Consider the following 27736-nt stretch of genomic DNA (forward strand, 5'->3'; position numbering starts at 1 on the left):
GGGTTCAGTTACAAAATAGTCTGAGTTCATGCAGGAGTACTGTAAATTACAGTCCTGTTTGTGCCTCCAGCAACGCAGAAAACCAGCCCCAGCTGCTAAGCTATAACTATCATCTACACCTTTAGTCTCATGTCTTTCGTGATCAGCTGTGGATAAAAATAAACAGCTTCAGAAAGTGTTAAGAGAGAAGCCAAATTTATTGGGTTTGGGTGTGCGTATAACAGGAGCACAGAAGGAGTTAAAACATCAAAAGTTTCTTCCCAAAGCTGCAGCCACTTGAAGGGCTGACAATAACTGGGAAGTTGTGTGAGGTTTTACCCTACAGCAAAGGTGAGGCACTGTAACTTAGTTTAAATTTCATTATAGATTGAGCCAAGTTAAGTTCTCTCACACTGGCTCCAGGCTGGACACCGTAATGAGAGGCCACCTGCCCTGTCCTGGCTGAGACATGTACCTGAGCCCCAAGGCAGCCCTGGAAAGCTTGGGACAGGCTGCTGGACCTGCTGATGCTTTTTGGCTACCACCACCATCCTGCCTAGGGATAAAAAAGTAGCTCATGCAGATGGAAGTTAATTTTTTTCTAGAGTGATTTCCATTCTATCTTTTATGATACAATATTTGGACAAATGCTCAATACCACCTGTGTATATAGATATATAAAAAAAATCCATCATGAAAAGATCAAAATTGCTTCAAGGGTTCCTCCCAGGTACAAGCTCCAGCCTCCCTCCAGCCTCCTACGCGGGGCAGCCTGCATGAACCAGGGCCTGAGGCCACTGACTGCAATCCTTATCCTGGGTAGCCTGAGCAAAGTGCAGCCACTCATTCCTGAACATCTGTCCTTCTGAGGGTTCTGTTATCATTGTTATTAAGTCAAAGTTTGTTAATTTTGGCTCTGCATCACTCCCTACTTGAAGTGGGACAAGTCTCAGCACAAGATTATTTAGCCCCCCGCCTCAGCTATGAAGCATTTCATTTGGAAACCTTCACCTCTATACTAGTAACTAGTAATGCACACCAGAGTCAGCACTAATTCTTGGTTGGAATTCTCTCAGCAGTCTTGATATGCAAGTATCCAAACGAAAGACAGAAAGGCAGCAAATGCACGTGCTCAGCAAGGATGGGTAGGAAAATTCTACAAAGGGGAACTCTGTCCTGTGCAACAAGACGTTTACCCTCAGCAGGATCACACTGATTTATGGTAACACCCATGGAAAGCAGGCACAGAAATACAAAAATAAGTTACTATTCTTTCACATATATAATATTCCTCTTGGAAAAACACTTCTGATATTGCAAAACATTGGGAAAGGGAGGCTTCTGTCTACTTCAAACACTGTTCACGTTTAACTTCATTCCTGAAAGGATCCTGGTCACAGTTCCCAAAACCCAGCAGTGAGAATACACATCTCTTGTCAGAAAACAGACAAACCAAACCTCTTTTTTTTTTTTCCTCCTTCTTCCTTCTCCTCCTTTACCCATGGTGACAGGCTTGAGCTCTGGCACACACATACATCCACAATTGCAAAATGAAAAAAGTTATTAAATTTATATTAGCCATTAGAAAAAGTCACTTCCCTCCTCCAATAAAGATGCAGGCTACTGAGTGACAAAGAACAAAATTGCACCTCCCATCAACCATAACTTCATTGGTTTTGTCCCAGTTTAATAGATGATTTATCAGATTTGTGCAAGACAGTTACCTCTAACACAAGGAGCAAGAGGGGGAAATCACAGCAACATATACACACAAAACAAGATACACAAAATAGAGCTAAATTTATATACAGGTTATTAGCAGCTAGAGTCTTAACTTCATTTAGTACATGGCTTTACTTACTACAGTTTTAGGCACAGAGAAGAATTTACCAGTAGGCTATTTGCTATAATGAAGGGCCACAATGAATACCTCGTTCCAAGTCCTCACTGGGCAGAAATTGGTTTATCTAATGAAGCTCTAACTCACTTCCCACCAGTTGAGGACGCAGCCCTGCACAAAGGATGAAAAAACACGATCCAGCTAATTCAGCATACTGCAACTTTATACTTTAGATATTAAACATCTAATTTTTATTTTTTTTTAATAGGGTTATGTTACAGAGTTATTGAATAGGACTGAATTTCAATGAAAAAATTAGTGTCAGGGTGTTTCCCCCCCCCCCCCCCCCCGTTTGCTTAGCATAGGACTCAGTTGTAAACAACTCAAAGAAAACGAGGCAAGAAATTATTAGATGTGAAGATTGCTTTGTATGCACTTCACATTTATAATGAAGAATATGCTTTAACAGGATTTAAAAGCACAAAGGTCATGAAGCACTTAAATTTACTTAGCAGGTTATGTTAATAAATTATCCACATGTAGGACTCCACTCTAGGCTGCCCTAAAGCAGGTGCTTGGATGTATTTATGTGCTTCCTTGTCTTTCTGATTTAGGACTACAGACTCAGAGCCCAGTAAAATAAGTATGCACTTTACTTGCAGCATACAAGCAGCCTTTTTTGTTTCACCAGCACTTCTCACATTTGATTATGCATGCATAAGTGCTTTGCCAGACAGAGGAATGGCCACATATTTTAATTACTGATTGCTTATGTATAGTATGCCTGTCACAATGAGGAACATGATCACTTACCCAGTGAAAAGGCTGAAAAGAGTAACTACATAACTGAACCAGCCAGATACCATAACAACACAATTAAAAATTTAAGCAGCAAGCAGATAATTAAAAAAACAAAACAAAAAAAAAAAAAAAACACAAAAAAAAAAAAACAAACACAACCAAAAAACCCCCCAAGTCCAAAAAACTTTAACTTATGAGGCAGGTTGAGAATTATGCAGATTTTTTTCCTTCACAACAGCTTCATTTCCAAGTACAGCTCAGCAAGTTTGAAATACTTTATCACAAGAACTACAAACTTGTTTATCACAGTTATGTCAGAGCTCCTTGCCGAAGGGTGTGTCAGTTGCTATTATAGCCACTGCCCTCTTCTCCAAGGTTTATTACTCAGCAGCTTGGGAAAAAGAGGGGGGTTGCTTGAGGCTTTAGAAAGTGCAGAGAATAAGTGAGTTTTTCCCTTTAGAAAAAAATAAAACACTGAGAACTCTTAAACATGCAGGAATAACAACAAGAAATTTAGTGGGTCTGGAGTTTGGCATTTGATTTTAAAATGGCTATACTTGATGTTTTCAGGTATACAAAAAGGGAAGGGAGTTTTAATGTAGAAGTGCAGCTTTGCCATGTTAAAAAAAAAAATCATACCAACACACAGATACATTTTGGGACCATCTTTAAAAGCATTGAACAAAGGCAAAATAACGCCAACTTGAACCATTCAAGAGCAACGTGCTCTTACATTCAGCTCTCTCCTGTAACTCCACTTAGCCTGCAAGAATTTTGGCTGTAACTTCTGTTATGCATTGGCAGGGCAGAATCAAATAAGGCTGTGAACAGAGGATTGTTAGGGTTGTCGAACTACCGGAAGATTTTAGAAGTAACAGAATTTACAACTATTTGGTCTACTACAGCTATTGTTCAAAATGTAACAGTTTCTTCACAGGAACCCTAATGTAGAAGGTGAGACTTTTGCCATGCGGTTCCCGCATTTGGTACAAAGTTAACTTGTTCTATGGCTTCTCCGCTATAAGATTGTCACTGGTACAGAACAGTTGGGGTCACAGATTGTCAGGAGACTCTTTGGCTGTCAGTGTGAAGACCGGTGCATGGTGCATATCCTTGAGGCTTATCTGGTGCCTTTCCCTGGACACGTAGGTTGCTAGAGCATGACCAAGAAGCAGGTGGCTGGGAAGAAAGACAAGGCTTCAAGTGAAGCAGCAGAGCGATGCAGTCACCCACTGAGAGCTTGGGCTGCTCTGTCAAGGAGGGGGTCAAACCAGAATCCACCCTCTGTACATTCTTGAGTCAAGTGGACACAGAGCAAGGAAGTAGAAGACTCCACCACTAGTAAGGAACGAAGCCAAGCCAGATAATACAAAGTCACAGAAGTGTGCCACGCTGGTCAGAAATTTCAGTTTTGACATTATCTCAAGCTCCCACGAACAGACATACACATGTGGGCAAGACAAACAGAGCTCTCTGTTTTGGCTTCAGAAAGAGCAAAAGGAAGATCAGCCATTCAGTTTGCTATGTACAATACTGCACTGTACACTTCATTAACAAGATGCTATCTGCTATAGTCCAGCATTACTTAAATAAAATTGCTCTTAGTCACAAAAAGCAACAGACGAGTGTCCCCGTAGGAAGGAGAGCTGAAACCCACTGCCATACACGACCGTACGTGGTGTCAGTCCTTCTGGGATAAACACGAGTGGTCATTCCTCATTCCTCCTTAGCTTGCCTGAAGCAGAGAACTTCCCCTTTCTTCTTCCAATCTGATCCCAATCCTGTTGGGACTACTCTAGCACAAGGCCATGCTATGACTTTCTCCCCGTTGCCACAACGTTCTCAGCCGAATTACGCAGTCTCTTTCAGTAGTCCCAGTTTCCGAAGCGCCTCTCTCCTAGCTTCTTCTGTTGAGCCACGGCCAGAAAACTTTACTGTTATCCCTTGGGATCGAAATCCCGAGGGTCTAGGCAGCGAACCTGATCTCCTCCTCATATCCATGTTTAGAGTAGGTTGCTTATAATCATTAAAATTTTTTGCTGTGTTCTGCTGTGTGCTGCTGACCTTGTTAGCAGCAAGAGCTACCTCTGGTTTGATTGTTACCGTTTTGCCCATAGGAAGGAAAGGGCTGGGCTCACTTTTTAAAATCTCATGGATGTTTTGATATCCATTGGGAACAGCATCTGCCTGTTTGGGCTGCACATCAAGCTGCTGAGTGCTTGGGGCATGGTCCACTTGGTCCTGAGCTGTCTTTTCCTTAACTAGGCCAAGTTTTGTCAGGGCCTCGTATCGTGTTTGCTCAGAGGAGAGATCCCTTAAGGAAGAACTTCTGTTACGTGACAAGAAATCATTTTTCTGCAGCTTCTCCTCCAATTCAGCTGCCAGAAAAGCTCCTCCATTGATGTTGGCCAGCACCTGAGCTCTCCGCTCCTGGACGTTAACTGCTGCTTTTGAAATAGTCTCATTGAATTCTTTGCCACTGACATTTGTTATGTTGATGTTGCTTGGGAACCGGTGCAGTTTGGGTGCAGGTGCAGGAGGGTGCTTTGGAGCCACAAAATAATCACCATTGGCTACTGGGATTTTCTTCCTGTCCAAATTCCCTTCCTTGAGGGCACTGGGGAACCGCACCCTGCTCTCCATCTGCTGCTCAGACATCTTCTGGGCCATGATGAGTGGAGTGGGGATAGAACGAAGCAATTTTGGATGCTGCACTGGAGGTGGGGGTAGAGGAGGAAGAGGAAGCGTCTCAGACATTGATAGTGGTGGTGCGGGGGGATGTGGGGGAAGGTCAGCAGGTACAGCTGGCTTAGGGCTCTCAGGTCTCCAGGTAGCATCCAACACTTAAAAGACAAAGCACCAATAATGTCGTTAAGTCTTCACGCAGAGCAGAATACAAGGCTTTCTTTCACCTAGGATTGGCAAGCATCGGTGCTCCCCACCCCCAAACCTTCTAACTCAAACTCAGCCCACATTGCCAGAAGAAACTGTAACTGAACTCCTAGCAATGGCACCTTGTAGGTGACAGTATGGTTCAAATCACCGTTTTTACTATGTATTCAGTAGAAGCCCTCTCTCTGCCATTCATTCACAATCTGTTTGTTAGCTTCACTGTGCTTCACCGGCTGCTTTTTCTGTAAGTTTTGCAATTCTTATTTTTTATTGTGACAGCCAAGAAAGGACACATTACATCCCACTGTATGTACTAGCTGATAAATCCCTTCTCCAAAAACAGAGAGCACAAACTCTACAGGGTAAAGAAAGCAAAATGCCATACACTATCTTGCCACAAACTTATTGACAGGATCATGTGCCTTTCAGTCCCGCATAAAGTAACACTACAAACTATCTGCTATCTTAAAACTCTTAGAAAGTCTTAAGAGGTCTTAGAGAGAAGCAGAATGTGAACACATTGATGAATACTAGTCTGCCTTGCTGCAATGACTCTGAATAATACTCAGTTCTGTTACAACTCAGTCACCAGGTAGGGGACTGAGATAGCACTCCAACAACTTAATCATATGCATGACTGAGTAACAGCAAGAATTTCAGAAATCCAAAATCAAATTGAAATCACAGTCCTTAGAGGTCCTGATGTGTAACAGATTAATCCTGAAGGAATAAGGAAGGTACAGAATTTCTTCAGCTGTTTCTAATGAGAGCTAGAATATGTCAGGGCTAGGTCAAAGGAGAAAAACACATTATCAACAAATACTACTACCTGGTTCTGTATCCCTGCTAGGAGGGCCTTCATGGTCACTACTCTCAGGTGTAGACTGTACTAAGTCAATGATATCTTCTGTCTCTGAATGACTGGACACATTTTCTTCCGTTGACCTTGGAGACTGACAGTGGATGCCACTGTCACGTAGGACCGGCTCTTCCAATTCATCTTCTAAGGCATCTATGGTTTCCTCAAAGAACATGAGAACATCCTGCTCTTCATGAGTTAAGTATTTTAGACTCTCATCATCCTATAGGAAAAAAAAAAAAAGACAAAACAGAAAAAACAGAAACAGGTAAGTACTGGTATGTACACTGACAGTAAGCACAGTACCCCTTTTCAAAGGCAGAAAGAAGCCGGATGAAAGAGGCAGCAGCCACATCAGAAGCATCTACTGCTTGCTCTTTCATCCCTTCCCAAAGAGGCATTCAGCCACTACAATGCAAGAGGAAAAAAAAAAAAAAAGCCAGAAGTTTACAGGACATTAGTTTTGACTGAAAAACAGCAATTAGTATTTAATTCTTTAAAGTACCTAACTTCAGTTCAGCAGACAAGTGTCTTGAGTTGGACAGAACAAATTGCTAAAAGATCATATAAGCAGACAAAGAAAGGCAGAACCAGCCCACACCTGTGCCTTTACAAGGCACAACTTCCAGTTGCTGTGTCAGGTTCAGGGACAAGGTTTGGGGAGCAGCCTCGGAGGGAAAGGGTGCATTCATGACAGTCCAATGAATGGGCTGATTCCCACTTTGTTCTAGACCAAAGTATGACTTGGCTTCTCAAGGCAGAGCTGGAGCTGAAATCTGGCTCTACCATCTCAATCTGAGTTATCCAGAGTTACAGAGATTACAGAGAAGTAATAATAAGGAGGGAGAGGTTTTATAAAGATTTTACTTTTGAGTTACAGAAAGGAAAATTTAGAACAAACATGAAGATGTGTTTCCTAGCAGTAAAGTGCCTTGGGCTATTTTCTCCAGCAGGAAATAATCTTGTAGACCACAGGAGTGATAAATAATCACTTGGATTATCCAGTCTTCATTTTCAATGAGTCACTGCTCTTGAGTAACACAGCATCACTATGAGAAGCTGGGCAGCAATGCAAAAACTCTTTTCCTTCCACCTACACCCTGGGAAACACTTTTCCAGAAGCTTGGAGATGACAAAGAATGATTAGGAAAGGCACTACATAAAGACAATGGATACAGGAAAGACATTTCCCAAGAGAGCTGTGTAAATTCTTGAATGTAACTAAGTATTGTTGAAAAAGTAAGTGAGGTTTTCCCTTTTCTGGATTGAATTTCTCTCCCACCAGGCATACACTGCCATCAGTAACTTAACAAGAAGGCACCAGCAAAGCAGGAGAAGACAGTTTCCTTTTTCATCTCTACTCTTCTCCAAGGACATCTGATTTTGCATGCAGGTAAGGTAACAAGACCACTTCTCAATTGTGGATTGGGGAAATTTAGGTAAATACATAAAGGTATGCAGTGCAAATATCCAACAGGTAGCCCTGTTCTTGCTATGGCAGCACAACTCGATTCACTCATGCCTGTTCAGATCATCTAACATTAGATTGGGAAAAAAAAAAAAAATGTAGCTCTACCTGTTAACTCTTTGCACAAACAAAGCTTTTATCCCCATCCCCAGCATTAAAAACAAGAACAATGTACCTCTATAGAAAAGTAATGCCTATAGATTAAGAACTATGATGTGCTGCATTTTACCAAGTGGCAGTTAGTCTCTAAGCACTCAAAACACTACAGATGAGAAAATAAATCCTTTAGGACTCTTAGTTGCCTTCTCCTATGTGGCCTGTAGAACATTCTCCCTGTAAATAAAATGAATTAATTACAGAAGACAGTCACTCTTAGTTCAGACACTTCAAGACAGGTTTGCTTCTCTGTGGTTGCAATCATGTGCACACAGCAGTCTTCAGTCACAGCTGGCACAGTTTTCTGTTAAAACAGAAAACTGGTCTTGCAGGGAAATACAAAGTTGGTTTCAACAAGAGGCTCATGCTACAACTAAATTTCTAGGGATTCAGATTTATTGTCATCGGGGTGAATTTGGTTTGATGGCTGTGAGATGTGTACAGAGGTGTGGGTGCTTGTAACTTAATCTTACTATCCACTGTGTACTGTCAGAGTAACTTATTCCAGCTTGCAGCAAAACTGCTATAGAAGTTTAAATTTGGATGCCATTTGCAATTCCCTGTTTAAAGGACTAACTTCAAAGGCTGACATCTTCCTTTGCTCGTACCCGCTACATGGCAGAGTTCAATTTTCAAAGGCCAAGGAAAGTTTTACAGCTGCACTTGAAAAGTGAGAGACAGACAAGCCTTCCTTCCTTTTTTTTTTTCTTAATGGATGTTGCAATCTCCTTCCTTCCCCACCCAAATACTCATACAGCTGCTGTGTCTAGTAGGCAAGAGAATGACAGGAAAGGAGCTGTTGTTAGGTAGGCCCTAGCTGGAGCTGAACAGGACTCCGAGAAGCTTTTGTTGTGGGTGAGCTCATTGTATGTGCCAGACTTCCGCAGGCAAAGAAAAAAGTGGGTTGTGTTTAAGAAGTTCATAGTGGCAGCAGATCGATCCAGTCTGCAGTGCAGTACAGAAATGACTGCACCATGCTTTATTCACATAAAAGAACAACTGCTCTCACGTGAGTTTAACTCGTTTGATCAAGAGCTGAGCAAAACAGCATGTGAATTGAAGTAGACTTTCAGAAACTCTTCCTATGATCGGTTTCTGTGCTGCATGACTGAGTGCTTTTCCATGCCAGGTAAGATTTGCAGGAGGATTGGTCAGCAGAGCTCTGCCTGACTTACTGTCCCTCATGGATCTTGCTGATATGTGCAGTTTCCCTTTCAGTGAAGGATCGAAAATGAGTAACCATCCCTTTGCAAATACATTTGCAGTAAATAGCATACCTAGGTGTGAAAGGCCAACCTCATCTCTGTTAGCCCTTCAATCTCTTTCCTCATGCAGTTTCCCATCAAGATGACTAATGTCACATTTCCTCAGCAGACAGGAAAAAAAAAAAAAAAAAAAAAAAGCAGCTCTGGAGAATGGACAGCCTTATGACAGTTTGCCATACTGAGATGCAAGGCATCCAGCCTGCTTAGAAAACTCCCTCAGGCAAAGCATGTTTCAGTTTGTGAGACAAGGAAATAAACCCATTTTCGACACACAAGCACAGTGAAGATAAACTTACTTAAGATGGTCAAACCAAAGGAGCTCAGAGATGTATAGCAAGAAGTGACTTGCTTTACCACTGGTCTGAGAGCAGTGGTGTATTACAAAATGCCCACTTGTATTACTGATATTATAGCAGAGCTTTCAGAAGGATGGGAGGAATTTTCTTGTGGTTAACTAATGGCAGTTTGAACTAAGGTTACCAAGTCTATTTCTAATTAGTTTTATTAGGTTTTTTCCTACATATTCTAAGTACTGAAACAGTTCATATTCTTTCTGGGCTGGTTTTCCAGGCCTCCTGTCTCCTTGAACAATCTGGGTTTTTAACAGTCAAAGCAGAGTCTTTTCAGCTACTTGATTTATTCCCCTTATACTTCCACCAAGTCCCTACTCTTAATACACCAACAGGTCTCCCAAAACTAAACCTCACATACACCTAACACTTATGACATTAAAGCTACTGTCAAAAGACAGGCTAAATTTGAAACTTGAAAATTGTGCCTTAGCTGAGGACTAAAAAGACTGCTTGGACAGAAGAAACTTGGGATGCAAATAGATGAAATAGCTGAGTATGCTCAGCTGGCATTAATATTTTAGATCTCTCTGCAGCCAAATGTTTCCTGCTTATGCCAAACAAAAGAGTCTGTTATGACAATGTTTCCTATAAAAGAGGAACAAAAGAAACAAAAAAGGAGAAAATAACAGAATCTGCTTCCTAGGAAAGATCCCTTTCCTACCTGTCCAACCAGTGACTAATATCAGAGGCCCACAATTTTTCACATGCATCTTTCACATGATTCTTAACATCACATGCAGTTCTAGGATCCTAAAACCAGCACACCTTTGAAAGAAACAAAACAGCAAGGGAAATCGCAATACATCTGCAGTGGTTAAAAAAAACAAAAAAAAACCAAAACAAAAACAACAAACAAGAGAACCACAACACTGCCCCCCCAACAAAACAACACAACCCAAAACATCTTTCTGAAAACTGCTATAGAACCAAACTTCAATTAGCAAAATACCAGGAAAGCATAGATTCAACTGATTTATCATCAGTAACTTAACAGTGCCAAAGAATTAATAGGCACAGTTCCATGGGAGGGAAGCAACTGGATGCTTCTCAAAAAACCATGAAGGGAGCAAACTATTCTAATATGTAGTAGAAAGACAGATGAAGCACCACTTCACCCTTAGCCTGTTAGTAACAAGGCAGGCAGTTCTACTTGTAAAAAGAAAGGGGAGGAGAAAGAAAGCCCTGCATGCAAGAACAGTATAAGAACCGGTAAAAAGCTTCAGCTCGGAAGAAAAAGGCAAGTGTCTCTGATTATATTGACAAAAAAGGGAGACAGAATGGATCATACCGCTTCACTGGTTAAGTTGGAAACAAATGAATTACAGATAAGAACAAGAACTATTGTACAGGATCAGACCAAAAAGTCCATTTAATCCAGCAGCCTGCCTTCAGTCACCAGTAATGCACAGGACAGGGGAACAGGGTTGGGGTAAGGAGTATTGCTGTAAATTAGATGGATCTATATTCTTCTTCCATACATCCTTCCAGTTTCCAGCAATACGTGGCTTAAAGACTTCCCAGTTGCATCTGTGCGCTTAATAGCCCTTAATAAGCTTTTCTAGCATGAATTCATCTTATTGTTTAAGCCCATTTAAATGGCTGGCATTCACAGCATTCTGTGGCAATGAGTTCCATAGTTTAATTGTGTGCTGTGTCAAAAAGTACTTCCTTTACAACCCACTATCTGATGATTTTGATAATACCATTTCATTTGGTAAAGATGGCTATAATATTGAATGTTGTTTTCTTCAGTTTATTAATATAATTGTACCTGTGTGCTTCATAATAGTTAGCAAAACATATAATCAGTAAGTCATAAGTGAGGAAACAAATTATCTAGAAGTATTCGAAAAAATAAACTAGATGAACTGAAGTCATAAACTGATTAAATTACTTCTAACCTACTTGAAAAAAGAAGGCAAGCTGAAGCAGTGCAAGATCTACATAAACTCTGAAGACATCTCTCTGGTTATCAAAGTCAGGCAGATCAACTTAGTTTCTTCCTTTAATTTTTATTTTAGACCAATATTGAGAAAAATTGGGAGACATTTCAAACAAAAGCTACTAATGCTGTTTTTTAAAAATCAAGTAATTTCACACCAATCTCATTTCTTACAAGAGAGTTACTGACTTGGCCAATAGGTATAAGGACAAGATGTCATATACCTTGATTTAAATGCTTTATGACATGCCCCCCTCCCCCCCCCCCCCCCCAAAAAAAAATACACTCATAGATGGATAAGGAAACTATGCCTAGATGAAGTTCCTGTAAAGTACCTATGTAATTGGGAGGCAGGGGAGATATTGTTGTTGCTGAGAAGTAGCATGATGTATCGTAACCTATATAATGAAACAGGACAAGTCCTAAACGGATTTATTCCTACTCCTCTAAACTTTTGATACTTCACTAACAACAGTAGACAGTTAACTTAGTATTTGTTAATCCCCTTATGCTGGAAGATGTCACTGCAAGAACTAGGTAGGACAGAATGAGACCTTCATGAGCCATATAAGTGTGCTGGTAGTCCATAAAATGAAATCCAGTTGAAAAACACATGAATATAGAGCGATGAAAAATATCTAGCAACATGAGGCAGAGAAGTTGCAGAACAGTTTCAGTGCCATAAAGAGGAAAGAGGGTGCTGTTCAGGTATGTGAATGTCAGTCTGGGATATATTAACCGAGATGATGAAATAACAGCACGTCCTCATTTGGAACACTGAGTTCAGATTCAGTTGCTGAACTTTGGAAAGGATGCAGCCACGCTGGACAGTGTCCAGAACAAAGCAAGGAGTGCTGAGAGTTTAGCTGCACAGGGAGGCTGGAAGAATGAACCACATTATGTTTTAAAACTGGGAAAAATGAGTGATAAACCAATGCAGCCCTGTATGTATTTGAATATATAAAAAGTTGACCACCCATATCATTACAACAAATCTCCCCTACGTGCGCTGAAAGCAAGACAAGTGGAAACTGGCCTTCATAATACAGAAATGCTAATCCAAGTATTCCTTGAGAAGTAGCAGAGTACAAAGAAGCTGCTTTGGAAGTTCAGGAATGCTTATCAGTGAGGGTTAAAGAGCTACCCACCTGCTGGAATAATCTTTACCTGCCAGATCCCGCTCTGAAGCAGGATGATGTAGTTTGTGCATAGAGTGCAAACTGCCTTCAGCATCTATATTCTCACTAGCACATTTTACAGCAAGGTCATTCCTTGCTTGGAGTCAGGCTCTACCCTACTTCCTCCAGCCAGTTCCCAGTGGTCCTCTAGCCCCTCTTCCTCTCTACTTCTTGCCCCACTGGTAAGAACAAAAACTCTTATTTTTCCAAGGCGTACTGCTTCCAAGTCCTACCAATATCAATTTAAAGTGGATGAAGCATAGCATAGCTCTCTCCACACCCTGTAAGGAATAGCTTCCACCTGCCCAAAGACAGCTGTATTCATGAAAAGTATCAAACAAACATGAAAATTCTTCTCGTTTTTTTGTGTATTGTTATTTGGCAGAGTGATTGGAGATGGTGAAAGAGCTTGTAGTACAATAAAACCTGCAGAGTATCAATATCAAGGGGGAAAACCACATTAAATTTATGAAAGGTGTGTCTCAGATTTCCCTTGAATGTACCTGAAGTGCAGCTTAGCATCACAAGACCCTGCAAATTCAAATTGTGAGGAAAAAAAAGGTGGCAGTAGGCCAACAGACACACAACCTGTCCTTTTCCACTAACTCATAAAACCCCACTGGAATCCTAGGATCTCTTCAGAGTGGCTGGCGCAAAGAAATTGTAATGCAGTGCACTTAGAAAACCAGGTCTGTTGCATTTGAATTATCTGTACCAATCCAAAAAGGATAAAGGTCATAGCAACTAATTTTTCATCTCCAACACACAACTACAAAATAACCAGGTCAACCCTGAGATAAATGGCTGAGTGTGTTAAATGATACTGAGCCAGCTCAGACTACTCACAAGATATTTGCTCTCCTTGTCTATGTAACCAATGTTCAAAATGTGACCTGTACTATACAGAGTGTCTGGTAGTGACAAAACTATCTTCCATGACTGGGTATCAAGTCTTGTTAGAGACACAGAGGAAACTTGTTTGAAGAAATAACAAATGTAATAAGCAGTATATCTTTTTAGAATCATGACCATCTGCCCAATTAAGCCACTTAATTAGCAACAGAAAGAAATAGTAACTTGACCAAATTCTGGAGGTCACCACTGCCCCAAAGAGTGGTAATGAACTGTGGCATTAATTGATGATCTGTCTGAACCAAAGGCAAAAATAAAATTAAAAAAACCCCTGCACAATCCATTGAGAGTAACAAGAACTCGCTACCCCTCAAACATATCACTCCCAAGACCTGTTCAGGTACAGAAGGTATAGTACCAAAGTTGCACCAACAGATCCAAGGCACTGACATCTTATTACTAGTGCAGTTCCAAGTAGCACAGCCCACTTCAGGTACAACCAGCACCTTCTGGTAGGATTTTCACAGAGGATGCTATTATCTTAGCATGTTATTCACACCTAGAAATTAAGTAGTGACTCATGGCTGAGAACAGACACACAGTACAATTACCAGAGCGAAGCACTGAAAAAAGATAGATTGTTAAGTCAGTCTGTGCCTATTCAGTCAATGGAACAAGACAAATTGCTTCAAGAAAGCTAGGATCTAGTTGTCTCTCCAAATTAAGTGTCCTTAAATTGCTGCAGCTGTATTTCACTGCAAGTTAATTCTTATACCACATATCAAGGAGTGTCATTCAAGAATGGGTTTTGGAAGTTGGAATTGCCAAACAGAACAGTGCTTTTGTTTACCTTCCCCCTTGGATAGTGTAACTGATAGCATGTATCGAGAAGGTATACCTGTCTCATGCTTTTGCCAAGCACATGTATAGATATCACCTTTGTTAAAAAGAAACCAGAATATATGTACAAATTCATATCCCCATATACAAGAACTTTTATGGTTATAAAAGGGTGTGAGATGAAAATAAAGGCAAACATTCCTCCCTTGGCTCTTGTACTTGTCTTCAGCTACTGAGAGAGATGTGGCAGCATAAATCCACACCCAGATGTCAATCATTTGTATGGAAAATTCTACTGCAATCAAAGTAGAACATCAGCACCTTGCTTTCCATTTAAAAATCTAAAATGGGCTTTAAGGACTGCAATTGTCAAAGATGAACTAAAAGCACCATCGAGTAGGTAAGAAGCTGAGAAATCTTGCAAAATTAAAATTGAACTGACAACAGCTGACTGGTAAGAATCACACCCATAGAATCTTAAGACCTTTTTGGCACATGGCAATTCACATCCACATCCTAGTCATTCCTAAACCAACAACCAGTTCCACAGCAAGTAACGCCGGCGCAGACACACAGTATGCAAGAAGAGCCAACAGTCAGCCAAACCAGCTCTATGCAGTCAGTGTAGGCTAAAGCCGGTCCAAGTGTTTGTCTCTAATATCACATCCCTAGGTTTGTTTGAATTCCACAGATGCAATACAAAGGTTATATTTAGTGACTAATGTAGTTTGACACTGAGAAGCTTTGGAGCCTCTTTTTTGTAATCAAGTAGGTAGAAACTTGCAGCAGCACAGGCCTGTCATAAAACTCACTGCTACACTCGTTTCTTTTGCAAGGCCATTAAAAAAAAATTCAAAGTCAACCCTGACCTTCCTTTTTATGTCTCTAGGTGAAAAGACTCAGAAAAGCAATAAATGAAGAGGCAGGTATGTCTGTAGTTGCTTCTGTTTCAGGGCTATGAAGGTCTGGTGTGCCAGAAAATCTGCCCCTTCCTTTCACAGAATTGGTCTAAAAATAAATTATTTGTCTACACAAAGTGTATCCCCTCCTCCTTGTTAGGCCACCAAAGCTTCTGCATCTTCTGAACTTTCATAGCAAAACTACTGAAGCAATAAGTTAAGGTCTTTAGGAGTGTGTTCCAGCAACTAGCTTTTCCTCTTACAAATCCCCATATCTGCTTAGTGAACTGTAAAAATCATGCTTTTAATACACAATTACACAAGGACATAGAAGAAGAAATATTTGAAGAATACTGCTCTTTTTCCTGAGGATTTCTAAAGCCTGTTTCAGTGCTGAACAAACAAAAGGTATCAGCCAGTGGAACAATGCTGTTTTCTTACATCAGATCACAAAAAGTAAGACCTGAGCAGCACTGAAGACTTGACTACCATTTACTCAACCAGAATTGGCAGTCAAGAAACTGAAATTATGCCTTTATTGAAAAGGGTTTCCATTCCCCAGACTTATTTCACACGTGCTAGTTGTCAGCTTTATCGGACATGCCACCTACTATACCGCTGGAAGAACAGTCATGGAAGATCTGTGGCACCAGAATTAAACTTATTGGTACATGCTTCACTTTCTTCATCCGCAGACTCAAACAAGACAAACTAAAGGCTTCAGTAACTTTTTTTTTGCTGATGCATAGGTCTGATGGGAATTGCCTAAACCTACAGCCAGCTTTTACTCCATTTATAAATTACTGCATTACAGAGTAGGAAGGGATTCCAATTCCTGCTGATGCATCATCATACGGATTATCACATGGTAAGATCTAGTCAGAGGGAGGAATCTATGTCATTTTCTGACACAGCAGACTCAGGATGAGATTGTACCAACATACTGATTTATACATAGCCTCATTATTCAATACTGATTTTTTCAAATGACTAGTCTCATGCCTGCTATCGCAGCTAAGAATAAAACCCATGGAAACATGATCAGTTACAAGTTTGATAGCCTGAAAAACTACAAAGTAATGCATAAAATTAACTTGTAATTCTGCATAAAATTAAGTCATAATCCTTTAACAAAGTGCAGCTCCCACTGTAATTCTCTAAGATTCAAACACTTTTCATATAATAAACAACATACTCTAAACACCTGAGTCCAAGTGGTATACTTGGCTATACCCTCGACCTCCCCCACACTAATCCTTCACAACTTTTTTCTAACGCAGATCAGAAACAGTTAAGGGACTAGATCTAGTAATACTTGTTTTAACTAGCAACACAAATTGAAGGATAGAGCATAATATTAACAGAGCTGTATTTTCATTAGAAACAATCAAGAAGGAACATCTTTAGAATTACTTCCAGCTGTCAAAAAGCTCACAAAGTAGCACAAAACCACATCACTTCTGAGGTATACAGATACATACAGGTATCAACTTGCCAACTTATTTTTGCCACTTATTCTTTCACAGAAAGCTACTTCACTAAAAGCAAGCTAGCAGGGAAGGCAGAGGGAGAAGAAGCCTAATTCCATGTTTAAGGCAAAACAGAGTTTTAGATTTCCATTTAGGGAAAGCATGTTGACAGGAGTGCTCTTTCCTCAATTAAAAATGGCTGCTTTTCGAATGGTTCTGATGATAAAAAAAAAAAAATATGCAAGGAAACCATACTTGCTTTCTAGGCTTTGCTTGTCACAGTACAAATAGTACTGTTGAGTTCATTGCCTGAATCATCCTGCTAATTGGAAAAATGCAGAAGTGCATCCTACTCCCTCAATTACTCACATACTATTTAAATGGCCACACACTCATATTCACTAATGTGAAGACAGCTTTGTTTATGGTGACATATTTGTTACTCACCTAATTATATGAAGGTGGAATAAGCCAAGACCTTCATTCAGTAGTGTCAACAAAGAGCTTAATCAAGAAACAGCATATAGAACCAATGCTATCCTTAAGTTCCTTCATGAGCTCCTTAAAGCAAGGGCAGAGATGTGCCCCAAAACGTGCACCACATGAGGGTGGTTGCACCGAGTAGCCCAGCGTCATGCATGTTCCTTACTGCTGTTCCCAGATCTCTGGGAGGAATGGCCAGAGCAAAACACTCTCCAAGCTCTCAGAGACAGTCAGGCCAGAACAACAAGCTGTTGTACCAAATCAGAGTAGCTATTTCTAGTCTTTCAGTTTGTTAACAACCAAGACCACAAGCAACCATTTAGGACTCGAAATGGCAAAGAAATCAATGCTTAATAAAAAAATAAAATAAAAATCCTGCAACGTGAATAAAGCTACTAATGTAATTTGTATCAGTAAGCATAAGGCTCATTAAACACTTACCAAGGCAAGATTTCTGCACCTAGCTTGACTTCCACGATTCTCCACACTGCCACCCCTCTCCATGCTCCCACATGCATGCTTTGGAGAGATTTCGGATGCCATTTCAGGAGAGTCTGAGAGAAGAGTTCTAGGCATCACACTCTATTGACTTGTCGATCCTGATGCAGCATAGAATGCCATCAGCATATTACGTAGGGCTGCTAGCTTTATTCATTTCTGAAAACAGAGAACAACGGGTTACATTTAAATCTAGCTTTTAAAATACTTGAAAAGGAGTAGAAAATAAATAGTAAAAATAAGATCCCCCACAAGTTAAAAGACATATCTTTATGCTCTAAAACACCTCTGCCACCTACGGGCAATTTTTTAAAGATACTGGTTTTATTCTGAAAGGTGACTCAAAATCCAATATAGCAAGGTTCTTTACCCCCATCTCGTGTGCTTCAAAACCAGATGTCTACAGTTACAAGCATGGACCCTGCATACATACTTGTCCTACAGGTTCAGATTGTGTTTTTCATTATGACATATCTTTAACAGTAATAAAAACCCATCGGCTGAGATAACTGACCCAGTTCAAATATCTTCATCTTTTATTAGCTTTTATACAAGAATTCTATTTATCAGGTCACATGAGGGAAATAGAATCCAATTCATTTCCTAACAGTGCTGCAGTTAACTCATGTGTTACTGAAGCAGCTCTATGCCAACTACTTCTGGAAAAAGATCCATGAACAGAACTTAATGCCATTTTTGCGCTACTACATTACATAGCAAAATTGAGTTTTAAAGCTTACAGAGCTTTTATTTCACTCAGCCATGAAGAAACAGTGCTTGTACATTTGGAAGACAGCTACTAGAAAAGACATATGCAGCAGTGCTTACTGGAGCAAAAACCCCCAGTTTAAGACATCTTAGTGCTCAGCTCTATAATACCTCTTTGAATTATCATCTCACAAAACACTCTGGCAGAACTTCTTCCTTCATTCTCAAAGCATCACAAAGACAAAAGTCATCCTTGTGCATTAGCAGCACAAACAGGCAGCGGATAAAATGTAGAACCTAGCTCATTTCTCTCTCCAATATGTTAAACCATCCTTTGCAACAAGAAATTGCCTTGTTCTTTAACAGCTCACCTTTTCACCCACCCTGCCTATGACCAGGAAACAGCAGTGACACATTCCTCAAAACAGCTGGTTCTGAGGCACCAGGTTACATGCAGCCAGCTGGGAACTGGATACCATTACCCTGACACCATACAAATGAAATGAGATGGTCCTGCTTCCCAAGTGCTTCTCCCTTTATTACAGTTCGAGAGGCGACATGAGAAGCAAAGTCACGTCTGCATTTCCAATTCAATTGGCTTACTTCTCCTTCCTCCCTACCCCTGTCGACTCAGGGCTAAGAAACCAGAGCCTCCTGGTAAGCTGATTAGTGTTTCATAGCAGTGAGATAGTATCTGCCAATACTGAGCAACAATTCCATCCCGCTGATCGTTTCCTCCCAGGAGAGGGCTATGACATTACCAGAGGTACGTACGAACGCTCCCTCGTCTGTGCCATTGCACCAGTGTGTCCAGTGGGAAGGCTCCCACACAGCGTAGCTAGGCTGGAGTCCAGCAAGTCTTGGAATCACAATCCACAAGCAGAGCTCTGGATTGCACACTAAAAGCATCTGATAGACCTAATGTTAATAAGAAAGGCTAACTATTAAAATTTAGCTCTGCTTTTACATAAAAAGAACATTCTTCCTGTCTTCTATTAATAACATTAGCTATAAATAGATACAATGCATCCTCATGATAATGGTCTTTAAGTGATGCCACAGAGGTAGAAACATGGCCTTGGTCACAGTTTTCTGAATCACAAGACAGGTAGACATGAGAGCACTGCAGCAGCTGCTGTACCTCTGGCTGCCGCATACCCAGGCTCAAACCAAAAAATTATGCTGCAGAAAGCCTAACTAGAAAAGAGCAGCCCAAGTCTAGAACATATCCTGCAACAGCAGCTCCATCTCCAACAAACCCTGGGGCACTCAATAGCCACACACCAACAAGAAAATACATACCTTCTTTAGAAGGCAACATTATCAGTAAAAACCTTAACTCCTCTGAAATGCTACAAACACATAAAAAAAGTCTATCATTTTTAGAAGGCAAGACAATCAGAGAGTATCTTGACACCTCTGAAATTCACAGAAAACTCCACTGATTTCGTATTTCATCCCATGACTTTCAAGGTGATGTTCAGATGGAAAAGAGAATTTTTCTAAGGAGGGATCAGCAAGAGGTGAGTACTCCTACTGCTATTCAATATAAGGTGAGAATCATTTCTCATCAGCACTTTTAGGTTGCAGCATCAATATTTATCCAGGTATCCCCAGTATAAACTGGACATGCTGTGTTTGTTCAGTCCCTCAGTGATGTATTATAGACAGCTACTGGATTTCTAGAGTTATACTCAAAACTGTTTGTGAACATTTTATAGACTACATTACAAGAGGTCACAGCTCCAGATTACAACAGATATCACAGACAAGACCTACATTTAAACACTAACTAAATTACATTGTTAATCCAAGTTACCAAGAAACCAATCAATGGGACAAAACTTTGAGGGAGAAGAAAGTATTTAAGAGTCTTGTTCTTTCTCCAACAGCAAAACCCTAGCCTAACCAGGTCTAAGCTTCATAGTGGACAATCTGCATCCAGGACAGCAGGAATGCCCAGATTCAGTAGTAATAAACATTAAAGCCACAAGTTCTAAATGACAACAAATAACTCTGCTTCCAGCAAGCTCCTGTTACTCATTTTGGAGCTCAAGCACAGATGTTTCACAAAGCTCCTGAATAAAGTCAATGACTGCGACTGGTTAAGCCAGCCACCCACACAAGATCAAGTAGCAAGCATTACAGCACTGGTTCTGCTTTTGTGTTGTAAGCCATGACTTCTTTGGAGGTTTTACTCACTTTAGAAAAGCTTGGGAGCTGTGCGATAGCCTATGAGCCTGCAGAAAGGGAGTAGGGAGGAAGATCTTTTTCTCTTTCACATCTTTAACACTTCAAGGGTACATGTCAATAAAATCATAACCCATTCACATACATTATTTCTTCTCTCCTTTGCTGTGTTTTTTTATGCTTTAAGGGAGAAATTCCTACATATTTGTACAGTGCCTTCCTAATGCAGCTACAGCTAATGTGAGGTTGCCCAGCACTGCTGCAATACATACAACATGCTTTACAGAGAAATTCCCCTCCTAACCATGGCTAACACAGAAGTCCCTTCACCCTTTTTATGTCCCCTCTATTAAATGAAAGACTTTGTGGATTTAAGATAGAAATAACCAAGAATCTAATGAATTTCAAGACCACTCCACTGCCTGTTTCAGTAGGATTGCCTAGGCAACAGCAAGGGTTCAAAAATAAGGTAACCATCCTCAGAGACAGTAAGAACAGCAGGATGACAGGCAGCTGTTCCTCCTGACCTTCAGAGATGCATTAAATATGAAAGTTGCTCACAACAGGATTTGTTGCTTGGTCTATTCAATGCATTGGAGATTTTTTTTTTTTTTTGCTTGGTTTAAGAGATGTGTGTGTACCATTAGGGATTAATAAGAACCAAAATAAAATCAGACCGCATTACGAAGTGCAGAAGTGTGACAGGAGCAGTACTATTTGGAGAGAAGATCCCAAATATTAAACCAAAAAGGCATCTTAGGGCAGCTGTGATTCTATGAGCCAAATGATCACTCCTCAGTTACACTAGAGCTAGCCTTCATGAGATATTTAAAACAATTCACATACCATGCATGTTTGTCAGAGGGCAGTAAGAGGAAATTGAAATATTCTGAAGTTAACATGGAATTTCATCTCCAAAGATTGATTTTGCTTTAACAGAGGCACATAATTCAGAGAGACTATATTAAGTTGCCATCAAATATATGATGTGGTCTGTCCTTTTAAAAAGAATATTTTTATAGTTTTGCTGACTAAAATTGCTTCCCCACTGAAGTTCAGTTAGCATTTACAAGCAACTGTTTCTGTAATAGCAGGAGATTGAGAGAATTGTTTAACAATCGTATCTGAAGACTAGTTTAATAGGCAAAAGGATCAATCCCACAAAAGTGGAAGACATTTAGAGTCTAAAAATCAACCACTATATAAGCCAGGAGCTGAAAGCCAGCAAACAAACAGCAATCATGCCATTTACTGCACAACGTATTTAAGGCAAGTAGAGTCGACAATTTTCAGAAAGTTATCATACATTTTTAAAAGGGTACAATATCAGTCTCTCCCTCCCTTCACTATACGCACAATTTCTAGAATGATCTTTGCATGAGCTGATTCTTATGCTAGATTCCTAAGCCTATACTGTACTCTGAGCATCATACACATTGCCTGTTCTTAAACAGCTATTTCTCAGTGATACCACTGAAACAGAAGAACTGTACAGTGAACTTCAAGGTTTGTTTAATCCATCAGCTGTATACAGACACACCAATGCACACACTCAGGTCTGCGTACACCATCAATCATCTTGCACTCCATGGCAGCGCTTGAGTTTGGAGAGTTAAGCATCTGGAAAAAAATATCTGAAAGTACTCTGAGGCAATTCAAAGTGTTACTGTGGGAAAGGTTTTATAAAAATGGTGGTACGGAACGTACTAGAGACCTGTATCTCTAGTAGCCTCTGACAGTTAACAGCAGATGCTGAGGAAAGAGTCTGTAAAACACAGCAAGCAGAGAATAGGTATTAATACAGATTCCTGCACACTGTGGTCAAGAGACCATAGGTCTTCCCAAAACAGGCCAGGTATTTGTGTCTAATAACATAATGAATTTTTCCTTGTATTAAGTGCTCCTGCAACATACCTCTGAACCTGCTGTACAAGATCACAGCTAACCACCCAACTGGCCCATGATACATCTTCATTGAGCCACTGCTGTTACAGACTGCTCAAAACTGATCCAGTATGGTGCACATTTCTTCCTTATGAGCAGAGCTATCAGCAACTGAATAATTCTTACCTCCTTCAGTATATGAAATAAAGAGTGACTCCTTGAGCTTTAGAGGTAACCTATGTACTACTCATGTTATACAGCAAGATTTAAGCTTTCTGGTAGAAAAATAGATAAACTATAGTACTGCCTACAAAGAGCAAACCTCACAGGCAAGTTGACTATCTCTAGGAGCGCACAGGATGGCTGAAGAGGTATTGCTTTGAGCACATAAAAACCCCAGAAGCAGACACTAAATCTGTAAGCTGTTCTTATAGAAAGAGTCAAAAAAACACCTGAAGTAACAATTGACAGTGCCTGATGTTTAAGAACCAAGGTAAACCAAAACTGGCCAACAGTTAAATTTCAACTTTTTTTTCCCTCCATATCATAAGTGTAGATGCTTATGATAATGTGCGTATGGATTTTACTATAATGTACATGCCTTTGAAAAATCCTGTCTATTTGAAACAGTCATAGCTATTTAACATCCAGGAACCAGGCAATAAATGTTCCTGCCCTCATTACTGTACTATGTCACCACAGTGCAGCCAGCCAAATAGAAATGGAGACCACTAAAAAAAAAAAAAAAGAACAAAAAAATACGTCCCACTCCCCCAGTCTATGTCAGTACAGTCCTGCAAAGAAGCTGGCAAACACTATTTTTACAGATATTTGCTTGGATGTAAACTCTGATTGAGATTTTCAGAAGAGGTATCAGGTAAATCTGAACAATGTCTAGCAAAGTAGGAATTCGGGGTACTCTCACGGTAGCATGGCAGCCCAGGACAGACATGCAGCTACAACCAAAATAATCAGAGTACTAACAACCATGAGTGACTCCCAGAATTAAAGGGAATTTAATGCAAGTAACCCCAATATTTTGTTTTAAACTTTGTGCTTTCTGCGGTGCATTCATGACAATTCAAACTTTCCTCTACAGGCTAGAGAACTACAAAATCCGTTAGTTTTAAAACTAAAAACAAAGATTCTCTCAGTCCTCTGAATCTGGAAGCTGGAGTCTCAAGAAACACACTGAATGTCATTCATACAACTCGCACTAGAATTTGCGAGAGTTGCCAACAGTGAAATAATTAATCCTGTGTACATAAATTCTTAAAAGAACTGGGATGGGCAAGGCACCAATTCAGTAAAACTTAAAGCCATCTGACTCCACTAGGATATTTCATTACATGCTTAAATGGTTCGGTGAATTGGATCTCAAATTAAATGTAGCAGCCACTTAGAATCACAATCACAAACCAACCTTTTCATCACCCAAGTAATAACTCTATTAGTACACTGAATTCTCCAAATCATGCTTTGCTCAAAAACAATGCTTAAGGTCACACCTTTGACCACATTAATCCAAGCCTCAAGATACCAGAAAAAGAGGGTTCAATACTGTGCTTCACTCTTAACTGGTCTTTCTGGATTTTCAAGAAGAGTCTTTTTAGTTTTTTTGAGACCCTATACTTTAGAAACTTTGTTACCTACTAAAGACAAGCAAGCCAACACAACACAAGAGACCTTTTGCAAAAGTCTAGATCATCATTACCTCATCATACTCTCTGCAGTGTTTGGGAAATGCTGCATCTTTTAAAACAGACAGTGGAATACCAATGCAGGATTTGATGATGCTAAGCACACTGGTCCACTCTCCAGACATAATTTACCCCGAGGAAAAAAAATTAAGCATGTTCTCACATGTCTTTGCCTTATCCCTTGCAAGTAAACTCTATTCCCAGTTCACTACAACAGCTTCAGCTGAATCCAGTTGCCTCAGGTGAGCATCAGTGCCAAGGGTTCATATACAATGTTGTGGATTAAACCACCAAAGAAAGTTCCCTGAAGAGCTCATATTTCCCACACATTTACAGCAACAGAATCCCTCCCTGTCCCAACTAAAAATAAAACTAAAACCAGTGACAAGTAGTTACTTTTCTTTAATGTATTATCCAAGGATAATGATAAGGCTCTCACTGTTATTCTCCAGTCAAGATTTGATGACCAGTATCTGCTCCCTGGGAAAACTACATATGATAGACAGAGCTGTCTAGTCTGGTGTTACATGGGGCTTTAAACACATACAGGTGATGGCTGAGGTCTCCTCTGACTTCAAATGTCCTTATGCAAATTTCAACAAAGAAAGTGTCCAATTCTTTTAAAGTTAGCCTTTTTAAATCACCCCTGTTAACATCGGGGTGGTGCCATCTATGACAGCCAACAATTCAGAAACATGAACAGTGCATAAACAATTTCAGACACAGACTCTGCTGTAATTAGTCAACTTCTGTCTTGTTACAGGTGTAACATCACCAGGGTTTAGGGTTTCATTATGTAACTACTGTGACAGTCATAGCAAAGGTGAACCAAATCCTGTTTTACAAAGTATTTAGGACAGCAAGATAATTTTCAACCCCAGTACAGCTGTGCCACAGTCTCACAGCTGGATCTTAGGTTGCTTTCCTAGGTTTCTTTTTGCAACTGCTGTGCTGGTATACAGAGAAGGACAGAAGAGAGCTGACGCACAAAGCAGAGGTGTTTACTCTAAAAAGCAGCTAACTTAATGCATGTTTAATTCCTATGTAAGTACATAAAAGCCTTTTGCCAATGCAGTTTTCAGCTCTGTTTGCCTTGGGCAGGCATAGATCAGTAAAGTCTTGCCCTGGACTTCCCTTGGTATGGCAATAATCAATACACGCCTAATTGAAAAGAATATCTTTAAGCAGTTAGTTACACTGGAAATTAAAAATTCCTCGCTTTTATTTTTTAATTAAAAAAAGGAGGAGGGAGGACTTGGTAACAGTATTTGACACAGCCTGTCTGTCTGGCTTTGAAAGCCACATTCATATGCTCATTTCTTTTCATGCTTCAGCATTTTAGGTCAGCCAGCCTGGGGCTTGTCAACTGCTCAGGAGTTAAGTTGTTCCAGCTACTATATCCAACCAGTAAGCCCCTCTGCCAACATTCTTGGTTAATATTTCTCTCAGAAGCATGCAGAGGAAAAGCAGTTATGATCAACAAGAGAAGAGTTTTACTATTGACAAAATAGAGAGATGTAATATAGAATCTCCCTGTTCTTTTCCAGTGTCAGGCTTTGCTTGCACTTCTAGTCATAAAACTTAATTTTACTCATTCAGTCTCTGTTGTAAAAGCCCCAAACAAATCCTTGACAAGACAGACACAGCTGGGAAAAATCTATTCCATTCCTGAGAAATAATCACTATCTTTGCTTTTTGGAGACCCGAGAGCAACCTCCCCCCGTCCCCTTGCTGTTTAAACACCAGCCTCCCCCCTTACACAGCAGTAATTACTGCAAAGGAAGGAGAAAAGCCACAATCATTATTCTTTACAGTGGTACCTGTACAAGGAAGTCCATCTGCAATGCTACATTAGTCAAGGATCTGTAGAAGAGTTAAAATAATACCTTTTTATTAGCCTAAGCCAGAAATTGCAAAACCTTTTAAAACTAAGACTTATGCTTTAGGGTTTGGAAACAAGCCTTTCCTTCTGTGCCCTTCATAAAACAAAGGGGAAATGAAATAATTGTTAATTACATTTCTGATACTTGTAGTTTAAAATCCTTGCAAAATTTTCAGGAAGACAGACAACCTCCTCCCAATTTATTTTCTATTTCATCTGCAAGCTTGTTGACGCAAGAATCATCTCTTGCTACACCCGTGCACAGGACCAAGCACAGCAGAGCTCCACTTCCAGCAACCTCCTCTCAGTGCCACACTAAAACAAAAACTATTCAGGAAACATGCCCCTGAGATCCTGAATTACTAAAAATCCCAAGAGTGTTTTTAAGGCTGTGGTTTCTCTTACACATACTAAACCTCACCCAAACTACCTACAATTACAATCTTAAGAAGCACCAGACATCTCATGCTTACTATCTCCAGATGGAAAAGGCACCTGACAGAGCAGGGAAAAAAACGTATTTTTAACTAAAATCTGCTACTGCTTAAGCCAACGGTTTTTCCAATGGTAGCGTTAAATTGCAGACAGTCAGAAAAGAACGAGGAGGAATAAAGCAGCTCTTTCCCATCACCCTTAGTCAGTCAATAATACCACACATCTAAAGTTTAACAATGCATGGGCATGAAACCTTTTCTTAACTCTCTTTTCCTTTTTTAAGTTGCCTGTTAGCACACGCAAATTGTTTTTAGACAGGATATGATGGGGAAGAACAAGAAATCCGAGGGGGGAAAAAAAAAAAAAAAAAGAAAAGTAATCCTTAACACAGCTCAATACTGGGAAACTAAGCCTCACATACAGCTGGGAAGCACTATAGCGAATAGTTTTTCTCTTCCCCTCTGTACGCAAAACTAAGCCAAGTCCAGAGCACCCCTCCGGGCTGTGCCAGCCTCCCTTCCCTCGCTAACAACGCCGCGCTTGGAACCGCGGCAACGGGCGTGAGAGAGGGGGAATTAAAAATCCATTAGCGAGCAACAAGATCAATACTGAACCATTCGTACCAACGGCTGGCCAACGCGCGGAACGCTGCGCGGCCACTCCGCGAAGGGGCCGCTGAGGGAGCCCGAGAAGCTGAGGGAGCCGGCGGGAAGCTCCTCGCCTCACGCCAGCGCCAGCCGCCGAGGGGGAAGCGCCGGAGCCCGGGGTGAGGGGGCGGGAAGCGAAGATCCCCTCAGGCGGGGCTCCGCGCAGGGCGAGGGGGATCTCTCCCTGAGGGGGAGGTTGCACTCACCGGCTGCGGAGAGCAGTCCGCACCTCTCCCGGCGGGGAACGAGCCGCGGGCGAAGGGCGGGCAGGGCGGCCGCAGCAACACCTCCGACCGGGCACGGGCTCCGCCGACAACCGGCCCCCAACTCATGCGCACTGCGCCCCGCCGCCACCCGCGGCGGGCGGTTAAAGCGGCAGGCGCCGCGCCGCGGCGGGGTGGGGCTGCTCGTCCCGAGTGGGGAGCGGCGCCCCGTCACGGCTCCGCCTATCCCGGGCGGGAAGGTCGCTTTTGTCCCGGGTCCTCAAGGCAGGGCGTGAGGCTGGGAGCGAGTCCT

The 27736-nt window shown here is 40.9% G+C and overlaps 1 protein-coding gene across 1 annotated transcript; it reads right to left on the minus strand.

Annotated features, from left to right (window-relative positions):
• Window positions 1–1645: 1645 nt before the first annotated feature.
• On the minus strand, window positions 1646–27736 carry PROSER2 (proline and serine rich 2). The gene is made up of 4 exons (XM_042791871.1): window positions 27427–27736; window positions 17718–17933; window positions 6339–6594; window positions 1646–5463 (listed from the first exon to the last, which is right to left on the minus strand). Exons 2-4 carry the CDS (start codon window positions 17850–17852, stop codon window positions 4472–4474), a joined length of 1383 nt encoding a protein of 460 aa, XP_042647805.1. The 5' UTR covers window positions 17853–17933; window positions 27427–27736; the 3' UTR covers window positions 1646–4471.

The sequence above is a fragment of the Tyto alba genome, unplaced genomic scaffold (assembly GCF_018691265.1).
Source record: "Tyto alba isolate M040663 unplaced genomic scaffold, T.alba_DEE_v4.0 Super-Scaffold_2, whole genome shotgun sequence".
NCBI lineage: Eukaryota > Metazoa > Chordata > Aves > Strigiformes > Tytonidae > Tyto > Tyto alba.

Bases quoted from the DNA above. Each gene is read 5' to 3' on its own strand.
- PROSER2 (XM_042791871.1), bottom strand. From the start codon at position 17,852: ATGCCTAGAACTCTTCTCTCAGACTCTCCTGAAATGGCATCCGAAATC. The intron at 6,595-17,717 runs GTAAGTGTTTAA...TTTTTCCTATAG, and splicing joins GGTGCAGAAATCTTGCCTTG to GATGATGAGAGTCTAAAATA. The intron at 5,464-6,338 runs GTAGTATTTGTT...TTGTCTTTTAAG, and splicing joins CAGGGATACAGAACCAGGTA to TGTTGGATGCTACCTGGAGA.